General features: G+C 41.1%; 1 protein-coding gene across 1 annotated transcript in view; it reads right to left on the bottom strand.

Moving 5' to 3' along the window:
* LOC132390924 (annexin A10-like) overlaps window positions 1-12563 on the bottom strand; it is a 200750-nt gene that overhangs the window by 39313 nt on the left and 148874 nt on the right. Inside the window, exon 4 of the mRNA XM_059963458.1 lies at window positions 11886-11999. Coding sequence (XP_059819441.1) covers window positions 11886-11999 — 114 coding nt within the window. The remainder of the gene's footprint in view (window positions 1-11885; window positions 12000-12563) is intronic.

The raw sequence follows: 12563 nt of genomic DNA, 5'->3' as shown, positions 1-12563 counted from the left end.
AAAGCAGCAAGAACTCCTTCACTGATGTGTAAACATCTTTTATATCAACATCATCCCCCTTTATAAAACATGTATTCAGTGATCATATGAGAATTTCGAGCCACAATCATATGTACCTCACTTACAGTGCTCCATTAACCTAAATGCTGCTCTGCTGTTGGTGTCAGACCACTTGGAGAAAGAAACCAGGAGCTAATGAGAAGTTCAATGTATTTCTTGTTAATAACAAGCTCTTTGCAAGCAGGAAGAAACTGGAGGTCCATAATCCAGGTCTCACTGGGGGAATCAGAGGTGAAGAAGGTCAGCAACTTTAAATTCCTCAGTGCTGTCATATCTGAGGATTTGTCCTGATTCCAGCACGTAATCACTATTATGAAGAAAGCACGGCAGCACCTCTACTTTCTTAGAAGCTTGGGATAACTTGGTGGTGTGTTGGCCTTCATCAATCGTGGAACTGAACTTAGGAGCTGAGAGGCAATGTTGCAGCTATATAGGACCCTGGTCAGACTCCACTTGGAGTACTGTGCTTGGTTCTGGTCACCTCACTACAGGAAGGATATGGAAGTCATAGAAAGGGTGCAGAGGAGACTTACAAGGATGTTGCCTGGATTGGGGAGCATGCCTTATGAGGATAGGTTGAGTGAACTTGGCCTTTTCTCCTTGGAGCGAAGGAGGATGAGAGGTGACCTGATAGAGGTGTACAAGATGATGAGAGGCATTGATTGTGTGGATAGTCTGAGGCTTTTTCCCAGGGCTAAAATGGTTGCCACACGAGGAAACAGGTTTAAGGTGCTGGGGAATAGGTACAGAGGAGATGTCAGGGGTAAGTTTTTTTACTCAGAGTGGTGGGTGCGTGGAATGGGCTGCTGGCAACAGTGGTGGAGGTGGATAGGGTCTTTTAAGAGGCTTTTAGATGGGTACATGGAGCTTAGTAAAATAGAGGGCTATAGGTAAGCCTTATAATTTCTAAGTTAGGGACATGTTCAGCACAACTTTGTGGGCCAAAAAGCCTGTATTGTGCTGTAGGTTTTCTATATTTCTAAAATTTGGCAACTTCTATTGATGTGTGGTGGAAAATATATTGAGTAACTGCACCAATGGCCTTGTTTGGAAAAACCTACAAAAAACTGTGCATACCAATCCATCACAGGTAAAGCCCTCTCCACCACTGAGCACATCTACATAGAGTGCTGTTGCAGGAAAGCAGCATCCATTGTCAAGGACCACCACCGTCTAGGCTATACTCTTTCCTCACTGCTACCAGCAGGAAGAAGGTAAGTGAGCCCCAGGACTCGCACCACCAAGTTCTGGAACAGTTATTACCCCTTAACCATTCGGCTCTTGAACCAGAAGGGGTAACTTCACTCAACTTCACTTCATCATCGAAATGTTCCCATAACTTATGGCCTCATTTTCGAGGACTCTCCATCTCATGTTCTTGATATTTATTGCTTATTTTTTTTTATTATTATCTCTTACTTTTTGTAGTTGCAGTTTGTTGTGCTTTTTTTTGCACATTGGCTCATGTCCGTCCTGTCGGGATTCTATTGTGCTTCTTGTATTTACTGTGATTTCCCACAAGAAAATAAATCTCAGGTTTGTGTGTGGTGACATATGATGCACTTTGATAATAAATTTGCTTTGTACTTTGAACTTTGAGAACTTCTTTCTGGCCCAAGACTCAGTGTAAATTCCATATATTTCATTTCCAGTTCCAAGGCCTAGCAATTGCTCATTCTGACTCACACACCACCTGTGTCTGTCTTTCCCACTTCCAAAATGCTACACTTCCTATATGGCCCTGAAGATCTTTAAAGTCTTGCTCGGATAGTGGTAGATTAAGTGTGGAAGACCACATTTAATAACACACTTGGCAGGTGCACTGCAGTTGTTCAGTTTCTAACTTACTAAACTCCGAACTTTTTGTTTAATTTTACTTGACCATTAAGGTTTGGCTTAATTTATAACTTAAATGTGTTTTCAGAAAATGTACTTCAAGTTTCTAAAATATTTATTTCCTTTGCTTAATTATTCATATAATTATTTTTAAAATGTTTCTGAGCATCTGAGACATTCAAAAGCAAACCAAAGGTCTTTGTCAAACAGCCATTATGGTAGCCTGGGTATCAGAAACCACCTCCTGGGACCTGACGGCTGCTTGCGGGTTAGTTGCATCAGAGAGGCTTACAATCTTCACTGGATCCGCAGCACTGCAGAAAGGAAGTGCAGCTGAGGGAATAAAGCAGGGAGCAGGCCACGAAGTTCAACCATTTCAAATTAATTGCTGAGCACTCATGTGAGGCAGTACCAGATTTTCTGATATTTGCTGACAGGAGAGAGACCATTTGTTGTGAATTTGAAGTTGGAAAATTATCTTCATATTTTTTAAACATAGAAACTGCAAAATGTAAAAAAAAATCACATCAATTGTACAATAGATCCTCCGTCCTGCCAAAGGATTTCCAGCAACTGCAGATTTTCTCTTGTTCGTGACATCAATATTACATGTGGTTTTCCAATTCAAATGTCTACCAGCTTTGAAAGTTCTAAATATAGTTTCAGACAAGATTTGACTTTAATATGTATAATTATTTGCTGTGATATTAGGACTTTGGCAACATTACATTTGATCTCTTTTCATATTGCAGGGGACATAACTTTCTGATTCAGCAGAGGAATACACTTGAATTTAAATTTTTGGCTTATGGTTAAATTCATCTGCTCTCTATTTGACTGGTTTTGTTCGGTGACTAGTGGTGTTGAAAATGCTTCTGTTCTCATTCTATGCCAGTGATGGGATGTCCTAGTTGCTCAATAGTGAACTCTTGTCTTTGAGGTCCATTCACTGGTTATCCATTACACATAGGATGTGGAGTCTTTGCAGAGGGCTCAGAAGAGTTTTGCCAGGTTGCTGTCTGGATTAGAGGGCATGAGCTAGAATGGATGATAGATTTGATGCCTTTGTGCCCAGGTTTTCGGGTGATACAAAGATAGTTGGAGAGGCAGGTAGTGTTGGGAAGGCAGTGAGTCTGCAGAAGGACTTAGACAGATTGGGAGAATGGGCAAAGATGTGGAAGATAGAATATGGTGTAGGAAGTGTATGGTCATGCACTTTGGTAGAAGGAATAAATAATAATAATAACGATTTATTGAGCACTTTCCATGCAGATGTAGTTCAAAGGGCTTTACCATGGAATAAAGTGAATACATGAAAATAAAAGAAAAAAAATGTCAATTAAAAGTAAAGTTAAATAAGTAAACCTTGAGCTGATGTTTAAAAGCATCAACTGAGCCTGCATCCCTTACAGTTTTAGGTATTGAATACCATTATTTAGGAGCATAGTTCAAAAAGCTGACCAACTATTTATCTTTTGAGGGGGATTGTTTAAATTTAAGAGACCAGTGGAAGATGACCTGAGTGCTTGAGCAAGATGGTAAAACAAAAATGATTCTGTGACGTATTCCGGTCACAGACCATTAAGAGCTTTAAAAACACATAACAGAACTTTAAAATGAATTGTAAAAGGTACAGGAGGCCAATAAAGAGTGGCTAGTACAGGAATAGATTATTCTCTAAACAGGGAGAGAATTCAGAAATCGGAGGTGCAAATGGACTTTGGAGTCCAAGTGCAGGATTTCCTAAAGGTTAACTTGCAGGTTGAGTTAGTGCTAAGTATCATAGGAAAGGCAGGTAATAGTGCTGAAGATGAGGTAGCTGGAGGCAATGTGTAGTAAGGAGAGTCTGTTAATAGGGCAACATTTTAGCCAACAGGATGTGTTGCAACTTTAATGCAGACAAAATCGAGAAGGGTGAATACAGGACTAGGGTGTTGTATCTAAATGTGTGCAGTATACGGAATAAGGTAGATAATTTGCAGCACAGTTGCAAGTTGGCAGATATGATGTTGTAGGCATCACTGAATCATGGCAGAAAGAAGATGATAGCTGGGGGCTTAATGTCCAAGGATACACATTGTATTGAAATGATAGGCAAGAAGACGGGGCCGGGGGGGGGGTTTGCTCTGTTGTTGAAAAATGAAGTCAAATCATTAGAAAGCGGTGACATAGGGTCAGAAGTTGTAGAATCATGGTGGATAGAGCTAAGGAACTGCGAGGGTAAAAAGACCCTGATGGGAGTTGTATACAGACCCCCAAACAGTAGTAAGGATGTAGCCTACAAATTTAAATGGAGATAGAAAATACTTGCCAAACAGGCAATTTTGCAATAGTCATAGGGAACTTCAATATGCAGGTAGATTGGGAAAATCAGATTGGTGCTGGATTACAAGAAGGGGAATCTTTAGCGTGCCTACGAGATGGCAGAAGCTGAAGTCAGATTTGTCAGTGTTACAGTGGAGTAAAAGGGATTACAGAGGCATGAAAGAGGAGTAAGCCAGAATTGATTGGAGAAGCACAATGGCAAGGAAGACAGCAGAGCAGCAATGGCTGGAATTTCTGGAAACAATCCTGCAGTGGGAGGGAGAACAGTCCAGAGGTCATGGTACATATTGGTACCAATGACATAGGTAGGAAAAGGGAAGAGGTCCTGAAAACAGACCACAGGGAGTTAGGAAGTAATTTGAGAAGCAGGACCGCAAAGGTAGTCATCTTGGGATTATTGCCTGTGCCACACAACAGTGAGAATAGGAATATGATGAGGTGGAGGATAAATGAGTGCCTGAGGGATTGGAGCAGAGGACAGGGATTCGGATTTCTGGATCATTGGGATCTCTTTTGGGGCAGGTGTGATCTGTTCAAAAAGGACAGGTTGCACTTGAATTCCAGGGGGACCAATATCCTGGAGGGAAGGTTTGCTAAGGCTGCTGGAGAGAGTTTAAACTAGAATTGTTGGGGGGTGGGAACTGTACTGAAGAGACTGGGAAAGAGGCGGTTGGCTCACAGAGAAGGCTTGGAGACAATGTGTGAGGGAGGATAGGCAGGTGATAGAGAAGGGACACGCTCAGAACAACGGTTTGAGATGTGTCTATTTTAACACAAGGAGTATTGTGAACAAAGCGAATGAGCTTAGAGCATGGATCAGTACTTGGAGCTATGATGTGGTGGCCATTACAGAGACTTGGATGGCTCAGGGACAGGAATGGTTACTTTGAGTGCTGGGTTTTAGATGTTTCAGAAAGGACAGGGAGGGAGGCAAAAGAGATGGGTGTGTTGGCACTGTTGATCAGAGATAGCATCACGGCTGCTGGAAAGGTGGATGTCATGGAGGGATTGTCTACGGAGTCTCTGTGGGTGGAGATTAGGAACAGGAAGGGGTCAACAACTTTACTGGGTGTTTTTTATAGGCCATCCAATAGTAACAGGGATATCGAGGAGCAGATAGGGAAAAAGATCCTGGAAAGGTGTAATAATAACAGAGTTGTCATGATGGGAGATTTTAATTTCCCAAATATCGATTGGCATCTCCCTAGAGCGAGGGGTTTAGATGGGGTGTAGTTTGCTAGGTGTTCAGGAAGATTTCTTGACACAATATGTAGATAAGCCTACAAGAGTGGAGACTGTACTTGATTTTGTATTGGGAAATGAACCTGGTCAGGTGTCAGTTCTCTCAGTGGGAGAGCATTTTGGAGATAGTGATCATAATTCTATCTCCTTTACAATAGCATTGGAGAGGGATAGGAACAGACAAGTCAGGAAAGTGTTTAATAGGAGTAAGGGGAAATATGAAGCAATCAGGCAGGAAGTTGGAAGATTACATTGGGAGCAGATGTTCTCAGGGAAGAAATGTGGCAAATGTTCAGAGGATTAAAAGTAACATCAGCAAATTTGCTGATGACACAAAGCTGGGTGGCAGTGTGAAATGTCAGGAGGGTGTTATGAGAATGCAGGGTGACTTGGACAGGTTGGATGAGTGGGCAAATGTATGGCAGATGCAGTTTAATGTGGATAAATGTGAGGTTATCCACTTTGGTGGCAAGAATAGGAAGGCAGATTACTATCTAAATGGAGTCAAGTTAGGTAAAAAGAGGAAGTACAATGAGATTTAGGTGTTCTTGTACATCAGTCAATGAAAGCAAGCATGCAGGTACAGCAGGCAGTGATGAAAGCTAATGGTATGCTGGCTTTTATAACAAGAGGAATTGAGTATGGGAGTAAAGAGGTCCTTCTGCAGCTGTACAGGGCCCTGGTGAGACCCCACCTGGAGTATTGTGTGCAGTTTTGATCTCCAAATTTGAGGAAGGACATTCTTGCTATTGAGGGAGTGTAGTGTAGGTTCACAAGGTTAATTCCCAGAATGGTGGGACTGTCTATGTTGAAAGATTGGAACAACTGGGCTTGTAGACACTGGAATTTAGAAGGATGAGAGGGGATCTGATTGAAACATATAAGATTATTAAGGGATTGGACACACTGGAGGCAGGAAGCATGTTCCCGCTGATGGGTGAGTCCAGAACTAAAGGCCCCAGCTGAAGAATAAGGGGTAGGCCATTTAGAACAGAGATGCGGAAAAACTTTTTCACCCAGAGAGTGGTGGATATGTGGAATCCTTTGCTCCAGAAGGCAGTGGAGGCCAAGTCACTGGATGCATTCAAGAGAGAATTAGATAGAGCTCTTATAGATAGCGGGCTCAAGGGATATGGGGAGAGGGCAGGAACGGGGTACTGATTGTGTATGATCAGCCATGATCACAGTGAATGGCGGTGCTGGCTAGAAGGGCCGAATGGCCCACTCCTGCACCTACTGTCTATTGTCTATTGATACTTGTGTGAAGTTCTGCATACGTACGTTCCAATGAGACAGGAAAGTTATGGTAGGGTATAGGAACCGTGGTGTACAAAGGCTGTAATAAATCTAGTCAAGAAGAAAAGAAAAGCTTACAAGAGGTTCAGAGAGCTAGGTAATGTTAGAGATCTAGAAGATTATAAGGCTAGCAGGATGAAGCTTAAGAAGGAAATTAGAGAGCCAGAAGGGGCCATGAGAAGGCTTTGGCGAGCAGGATTAAGGAAAACCTCAAGGCATTCTACAAGTATGTGAAGAGCAAAAGGATAAGACGTGAAAAAATAGGACCTATCAATTGTGACAGTGGGAAAGTGTAGATGGAACTAGAGGAAATAGCAGAGGTTCTTAATGAATACTTCAGTATTCACTATGGAAAAAGATCTTGGTGATTGTAGTGATGACTTGCAGTGGACTGAAAAGCTTGAGCATGTAGATATTAAGAAAGAGGATGTGCTGGAGCTTTTGGAAAGCATCAAGTTGGATAAGTTGCCGGGACCGGATGAGATGTACCCCAGGCTAATGTGGGAGGTGAAGGAAGAGATTGCTGAGCCTCTGGCGATGATCTTTGCATCATCAAAGGCTAAAGACCAGTGAGTCTTACTTCAGTGGTTGATAAGTTGATGGAGAAGATCCTGAGAGGCAGGATTTATGAACATTTGGGGCTTTGTCAAGGGCTGGTTGTGCCTTACGAGCCTGATTGAATTTTTTGAGGATGTGACTAATCAAATTGATGAAGGAAGAGCAGTAGATGTAGTGTATATGGATTTTTATGGATTTGATAAGTTACCCCATGCAAGGCTTATTAAGAAAGTAAGGAGCAATGGGATCCAAAGGGTCATTGCTTTGTGGATCCAGAACTGGCTTGCCCACAGAAGGCAAAAAGTGGTTGTAGACGGGTCATATTCTGCATGGAGGTCAATCACCAGTGGTTTGCCTCAGGGATCTGTTCTGGGATCCTTACTCTTCGTGATTTTTATAAATGACCTGGGTGAGGAAGTGTAGGGATGGGTTAGTAAGTTTGTTGATGACATAAAGGTTGGAGGTGTTGTGGATAGTGTACAGGACTATCAGAGTTTACAGCGGGACATTGATAGGATGCAAAACTGAACTGAGAAGTGGCGGATGGAGTTCAACCCAGATAAGTGTGAATTGGTTCATTTTGGTAGGTCAAGTATGGTGGCAGAATATAGTATTAATATAAGACTCTTGATAGTGCGGAGGATCAGAGAGATCTTGGGGTCCGAGTCCATAGAATGCTCAAAGCAGCTGCACAGATTGACTCTGTGGTTAAGAAGGCATACGGTGCATTGGCCTTCATCAATCGTGGGATTGAGTTTAGGAGCCGAGAGATAATGTTGCAGCTATATATGTCCCTGGTCAGACCCCACTTGGAGTGCTGTGGTCAATTTGGGTTGCCTCACTACAGGAAGGATGTGGAAGCCATAGAAAGGGTGCAGAGGAGATTTACAAGGATGTTGTCTGGATTGGGGAGCATGCCTTATGAGAACAGGTTGAGTGAACTCAGACTTTTCTCCTTGGAGTGAAGGAGGATGAGAGGTGACCTGATAGAGGTGTATAAGATGATGAGAGGCATTGATCGTGTGGATAGTCAGAGGCTTTTTCCCAGGTCTGAAATGGTTGCCACAAGAGGAAACAGGTTTAAGGTTCTGGGGAATAGGTACAGAGGAGATGTCAGAGGTAAATTTTTTACGCAGAGAATGGTAAGTGCGTGGAATGGGCTGCTGGCAGCAGTGGTGGAGGCGGATATGATAGGATCTTTTAAGGGACTTTTGGGTAAGTACACAGAGAGTAAAATAGAGGGCTATGGGTAAACCTAGTAATTTCTAAGTTAGGGACATATTCAGCACAACTTTGTGGGCCAAAGGGCCTGTATCGTGCTGTAGGTTTTCTATGTTTCTATGTTTCAATTTGGAAGGCAGAAGATACTGTACATCCCAAAGAGGAAAGAAGTACTCTAAAGGAAAGACGACACAACTGTGGCTAACAAGAGAAGTCAATGCCAACATAAAACCCAAAGAGAAGAGCAAAAATTGGTGGGAAGTTAGAGGGTTGGGAAGCTTTTAAATACCAACAGAAGGCAAATAAAAAAGTAATTAAGAAGGTAAAAATGGAATACGAAAGTAAGTTAGCCAATAATATTAAAGAGGATACCAAAAGTTACTTTAGATACATAAAGTGTAAAAGAGAAGTGAGAGTGGATATTGAACAACTGGAAAATTATTTTAAAGAGGTAGTAATGGGGGAAGAGGAAATGGCGGATGGACTAAATAAATATTTTTATAAGTATTCGTCACTGTGGAAGACACTAGCAGTATGATGGAAGTTTCAGGTATCGGGGACATGAAGTGTGTGAAGTTACCATAGATAGAGAGAATGTTTAGGGTAATTTAAAGATCTGAATGTAGATAAGTCAACTGGACCAGATGGTGTACACCCCCAAGTTCTGAGAGCAGAGACTGAAGAGATCATGGAGGCACTAATAATGATCTTTCAAGAATCTCTAAATTGTGGAATGGTTCCAGAAGACTGGAAATTTTCAATTGTCACTCTAAGCTTCAAGACAGGAGAGAGGCAGAAAAATGGAAACTACAGGCCAGTAAGTCTGACCTCAGTGGTTGGGAAGTTGGAGTTGATTATTAAAGATGATGAGGTCTCAGGGTACTTAGAGGCACATGATACAATAGGCCATCGTCAGCATAGTTTCCTACGGGAAAACCCTGCCTGACAAATCTGTTGAAATTCTTTGAAGAAATAGCAAGCAGGATAAACAAAGGATAATTGGTTGATGTTCTGTACTTGGATTTTCAGAAGGCCTTTGACAAGTTGCCACATATGAGACTGCTTAACAAGCTACAAGCCCATGGTATTACAGGAAAGATTCTAGCATGGATAAAGCAGTGGCTGATTGGCAGGAATCAGAATCGGAGTCGGAATAAAGGGATTCTTTTCTGGTTGGCTGTTGGTGACTAGTGTTGTTCCACAGAGGTCTGTGTTAGGACTGATTCTTATTGCGTTACATGGATTTGTCTTTCTTGCAAAGTTTGCGGACAGTATGATGATGGGTAGAGGGGCAGGCCATTTTGAGAAAGTAAAGAGGCTACAGAAGGACTTAGACAGATTAGGAGAATGGGCAAAGAAATAGCAGATGGAATACAATGCCAAGAAGTGTAGGGTCACTTTGATAGAAGAAATGAAAGGGTTGACTGTTTTCTAAATGGAGAGAAAATACAAAAATACTGAGGTGCAAAGGGACTTGGGATTCCTTGAGCAGAATTCCCTAAAGGTTAATTTGAAGGTTGAGTCTGTTTTGAGGAAGGTAAATGCAATGTTAGCATTCATTTCAAGAATCTAAAAGCAAGTATGTAATGTTCAAACTTTATGAAACACTAGTGAAGCCTCACTTGGACTATTGTGAGCAGTTTGGACCCCTTATCTTAGAAAGGATGTACTGAATCTGGAGAGGGTTCAAAGGAGATTCACAAAAATGATTTCAGGATTAAATGACGTCATATGAAGAGCATTTGATGGCTCTGGGCCTGTATTCATTAGAATTCAGAAGAATGAGGGGAGTCCTCATTGAAACCTATTGAATGGTGAAAGGCCTTGATAGAGTGGATGGGGAGAGGATGTTTCCTATGGTGGGTGAGTCTAAGCCCAGAGGACACACCTTCAGAATAGAGGGGCGCCCTTTTCGAACTGAGATGAAGAGGTATTTCTTCAGCCAGAGAGTGGAGAATCTGTGGAATTCATTGCCACAATAAGTTTTGGGGCCAAGTGATTATGTATGTTTAAAGCGGAGGTTGATAAGTACTTGATTAGCAGGGGCATCAAAGGTTATGGGGAGAAGGCAGGAGTCTAGGGTTGAGAGGGGTGATAAGTCAACAATGATGGATTGGTGGAGCATGCTCGATGGGGTGAATGGCCTAATTCTGCTTCTGCCTTATGGTCTTAAGAAATCTGTTTATATATGCTGTTAGGGATCATACTGGAATAATGACATTATGGATAACCAGTCATGGATTAACTAAAATAAGAACCAGTCTTTGTGCAATAAAACCTGTAGATAATTTAATAGGACATTCAGATTCTGTCCCATTGACACCACATAAGGGAAGATAATCGAGGATGTTCCTTCTGTTGGCACAGAATCCCTGCCACCTAATGCACAGTGCAAGAAGGATTTGCTTTTGTCTCTAAACCTTCTGGTAGTATATTCGTTAGCCATCGCTCAACACTGTAACTAATGATGTGTTCTGTATGTTGGGTGTCTGGCTTTTGTCACCAGCACCAATATTGAATATCCAAAGGGGTTCTGCTAGTTGTGATGTGCTACCACTGTAAGTATGTAATTCTGTAAATTTACCTGAGTATGTTCAAAATGTTAGTTATGTAGATGATGATAGCAATTGAAACTGTAGTTAATTGTTTATTGTTAACCTTGTGTTGAAGGAGTATAAGTCATTGTGTCAGGAGAGTGAGATTCTCTTGGATTCTCTCTCCTGGAGCTGTGCAATGTGAATAAAGGCTTTTCTATTTTCTAGTTACCGGTAGTTTCTGTGTGTGTCAGTCTACTTCAGTCACAACATATATATGAAGTATTTTAGTTGACATTGAAAAGGTTGTAAAGTCATTGCATTATTTAAATAATTTGATTCTGTTCAAATTCAGCAGTTTATAGAATCAGCTCTCCTTCTCAAAATACAAAGATATATTGCAGGCCATTTTTCTTCTAACATGGAAACGGGTGCTTCTTCCAGAACTTCCTTCCTGTAAATCCCATGTTCATACATGCCCCTTTCCCATGTAGTACACAAAACTTGCTAAATTCTACATACATAATATAAGTGAAATTGTGGAATAATTGGCTGTGAAGGCTGATCTAATTACCTTCAAGATACACAAGGAAATTATTTGGAACATAAATAACTTTAGTGCAGGAAACGTTTCAATTAGTAATTTTAAAACTGTTGTTGCTTTACTTTATCTCATCTTTCCACTCAAACCCTAAGGCCAGCAATAACATTACCCTTTCCTGTGTAAATGTGCTACTAAATAAGTCAAGTGCTTTTAGAAGAATCAAACAACAATATCCTTAATACAAAGTTACAGAAGTTTAATCACAGTACCTTCATTGCATGTCTCAGTTCATGAGCATCGAAGAAAGCTGGTGGGTACATCAGCCCTACCATTACTTCTTTGAAATGTCCAGACAAACTCTCTTTAAGATCACTGACCAGATCCTGTATTTGAAGGACGAAGATACTTTAATTCAGGTGTGATTGACAGTTTCAGTCTATCATGTCAAATGCTTGCTTCTAACTCATGGTTCATTGTCAGTGAAATAAGCTATTAGCCACAATTTCTATGTGTTTAACAGTCCAACAAGCTTGCAAGTACATTTAAAAAATAATATTTATTATACTTTTGGTAAAGATAATGAGTGAGTTAACTGATCATATGGGCATTAGGTTCTTGGAATAATAAACCAACATCAATAACATAATACCACAAGGAAATACTCCCATCTAGGATGGAATGAGCACAATTAAATAGCAGTGGAATTTGTCTCATATTTGAATTTCAAGATATAAACTTGATACTGGAAACTAGCTTTTAAAGTTATCTTTTGTCTCCTATCACTCATTCTGATGAAATAGCTAAAGGAATTGGCACATTGATTGGTGGAAGAAGGCTGTCAAATAGTGCTTTGACTAAAAGGCAGTCTGGAACATTGCTTCTTTCCATCTGCAGTGAAGAGAAAGAGATATGTAGATATTAGCTGTAAAGTAACAGTCAGATCAAAT

This window comes from Hypanus sabinus, chromosome 3 (genome assembly GCF_030144855.1).
Source record: "Hypanus sabinus isolate sHypSab1 chromosome 3, sHypSab1.hap1, whole genome shotgun sequence".
In the NCBI taxonomy this organism is placed as follows: Eukaryota; Metazoa; Chordata; class Chondrichthyes; order Myliobatiformes; family Dasyatidae; genus Hypanus; species Hypanus sabinus.
The sequence above is the reverse complement of the archived record's forward strand: the minus strand, read 5'-3'. Positions and strand labels throughout refer to the sequence as shown.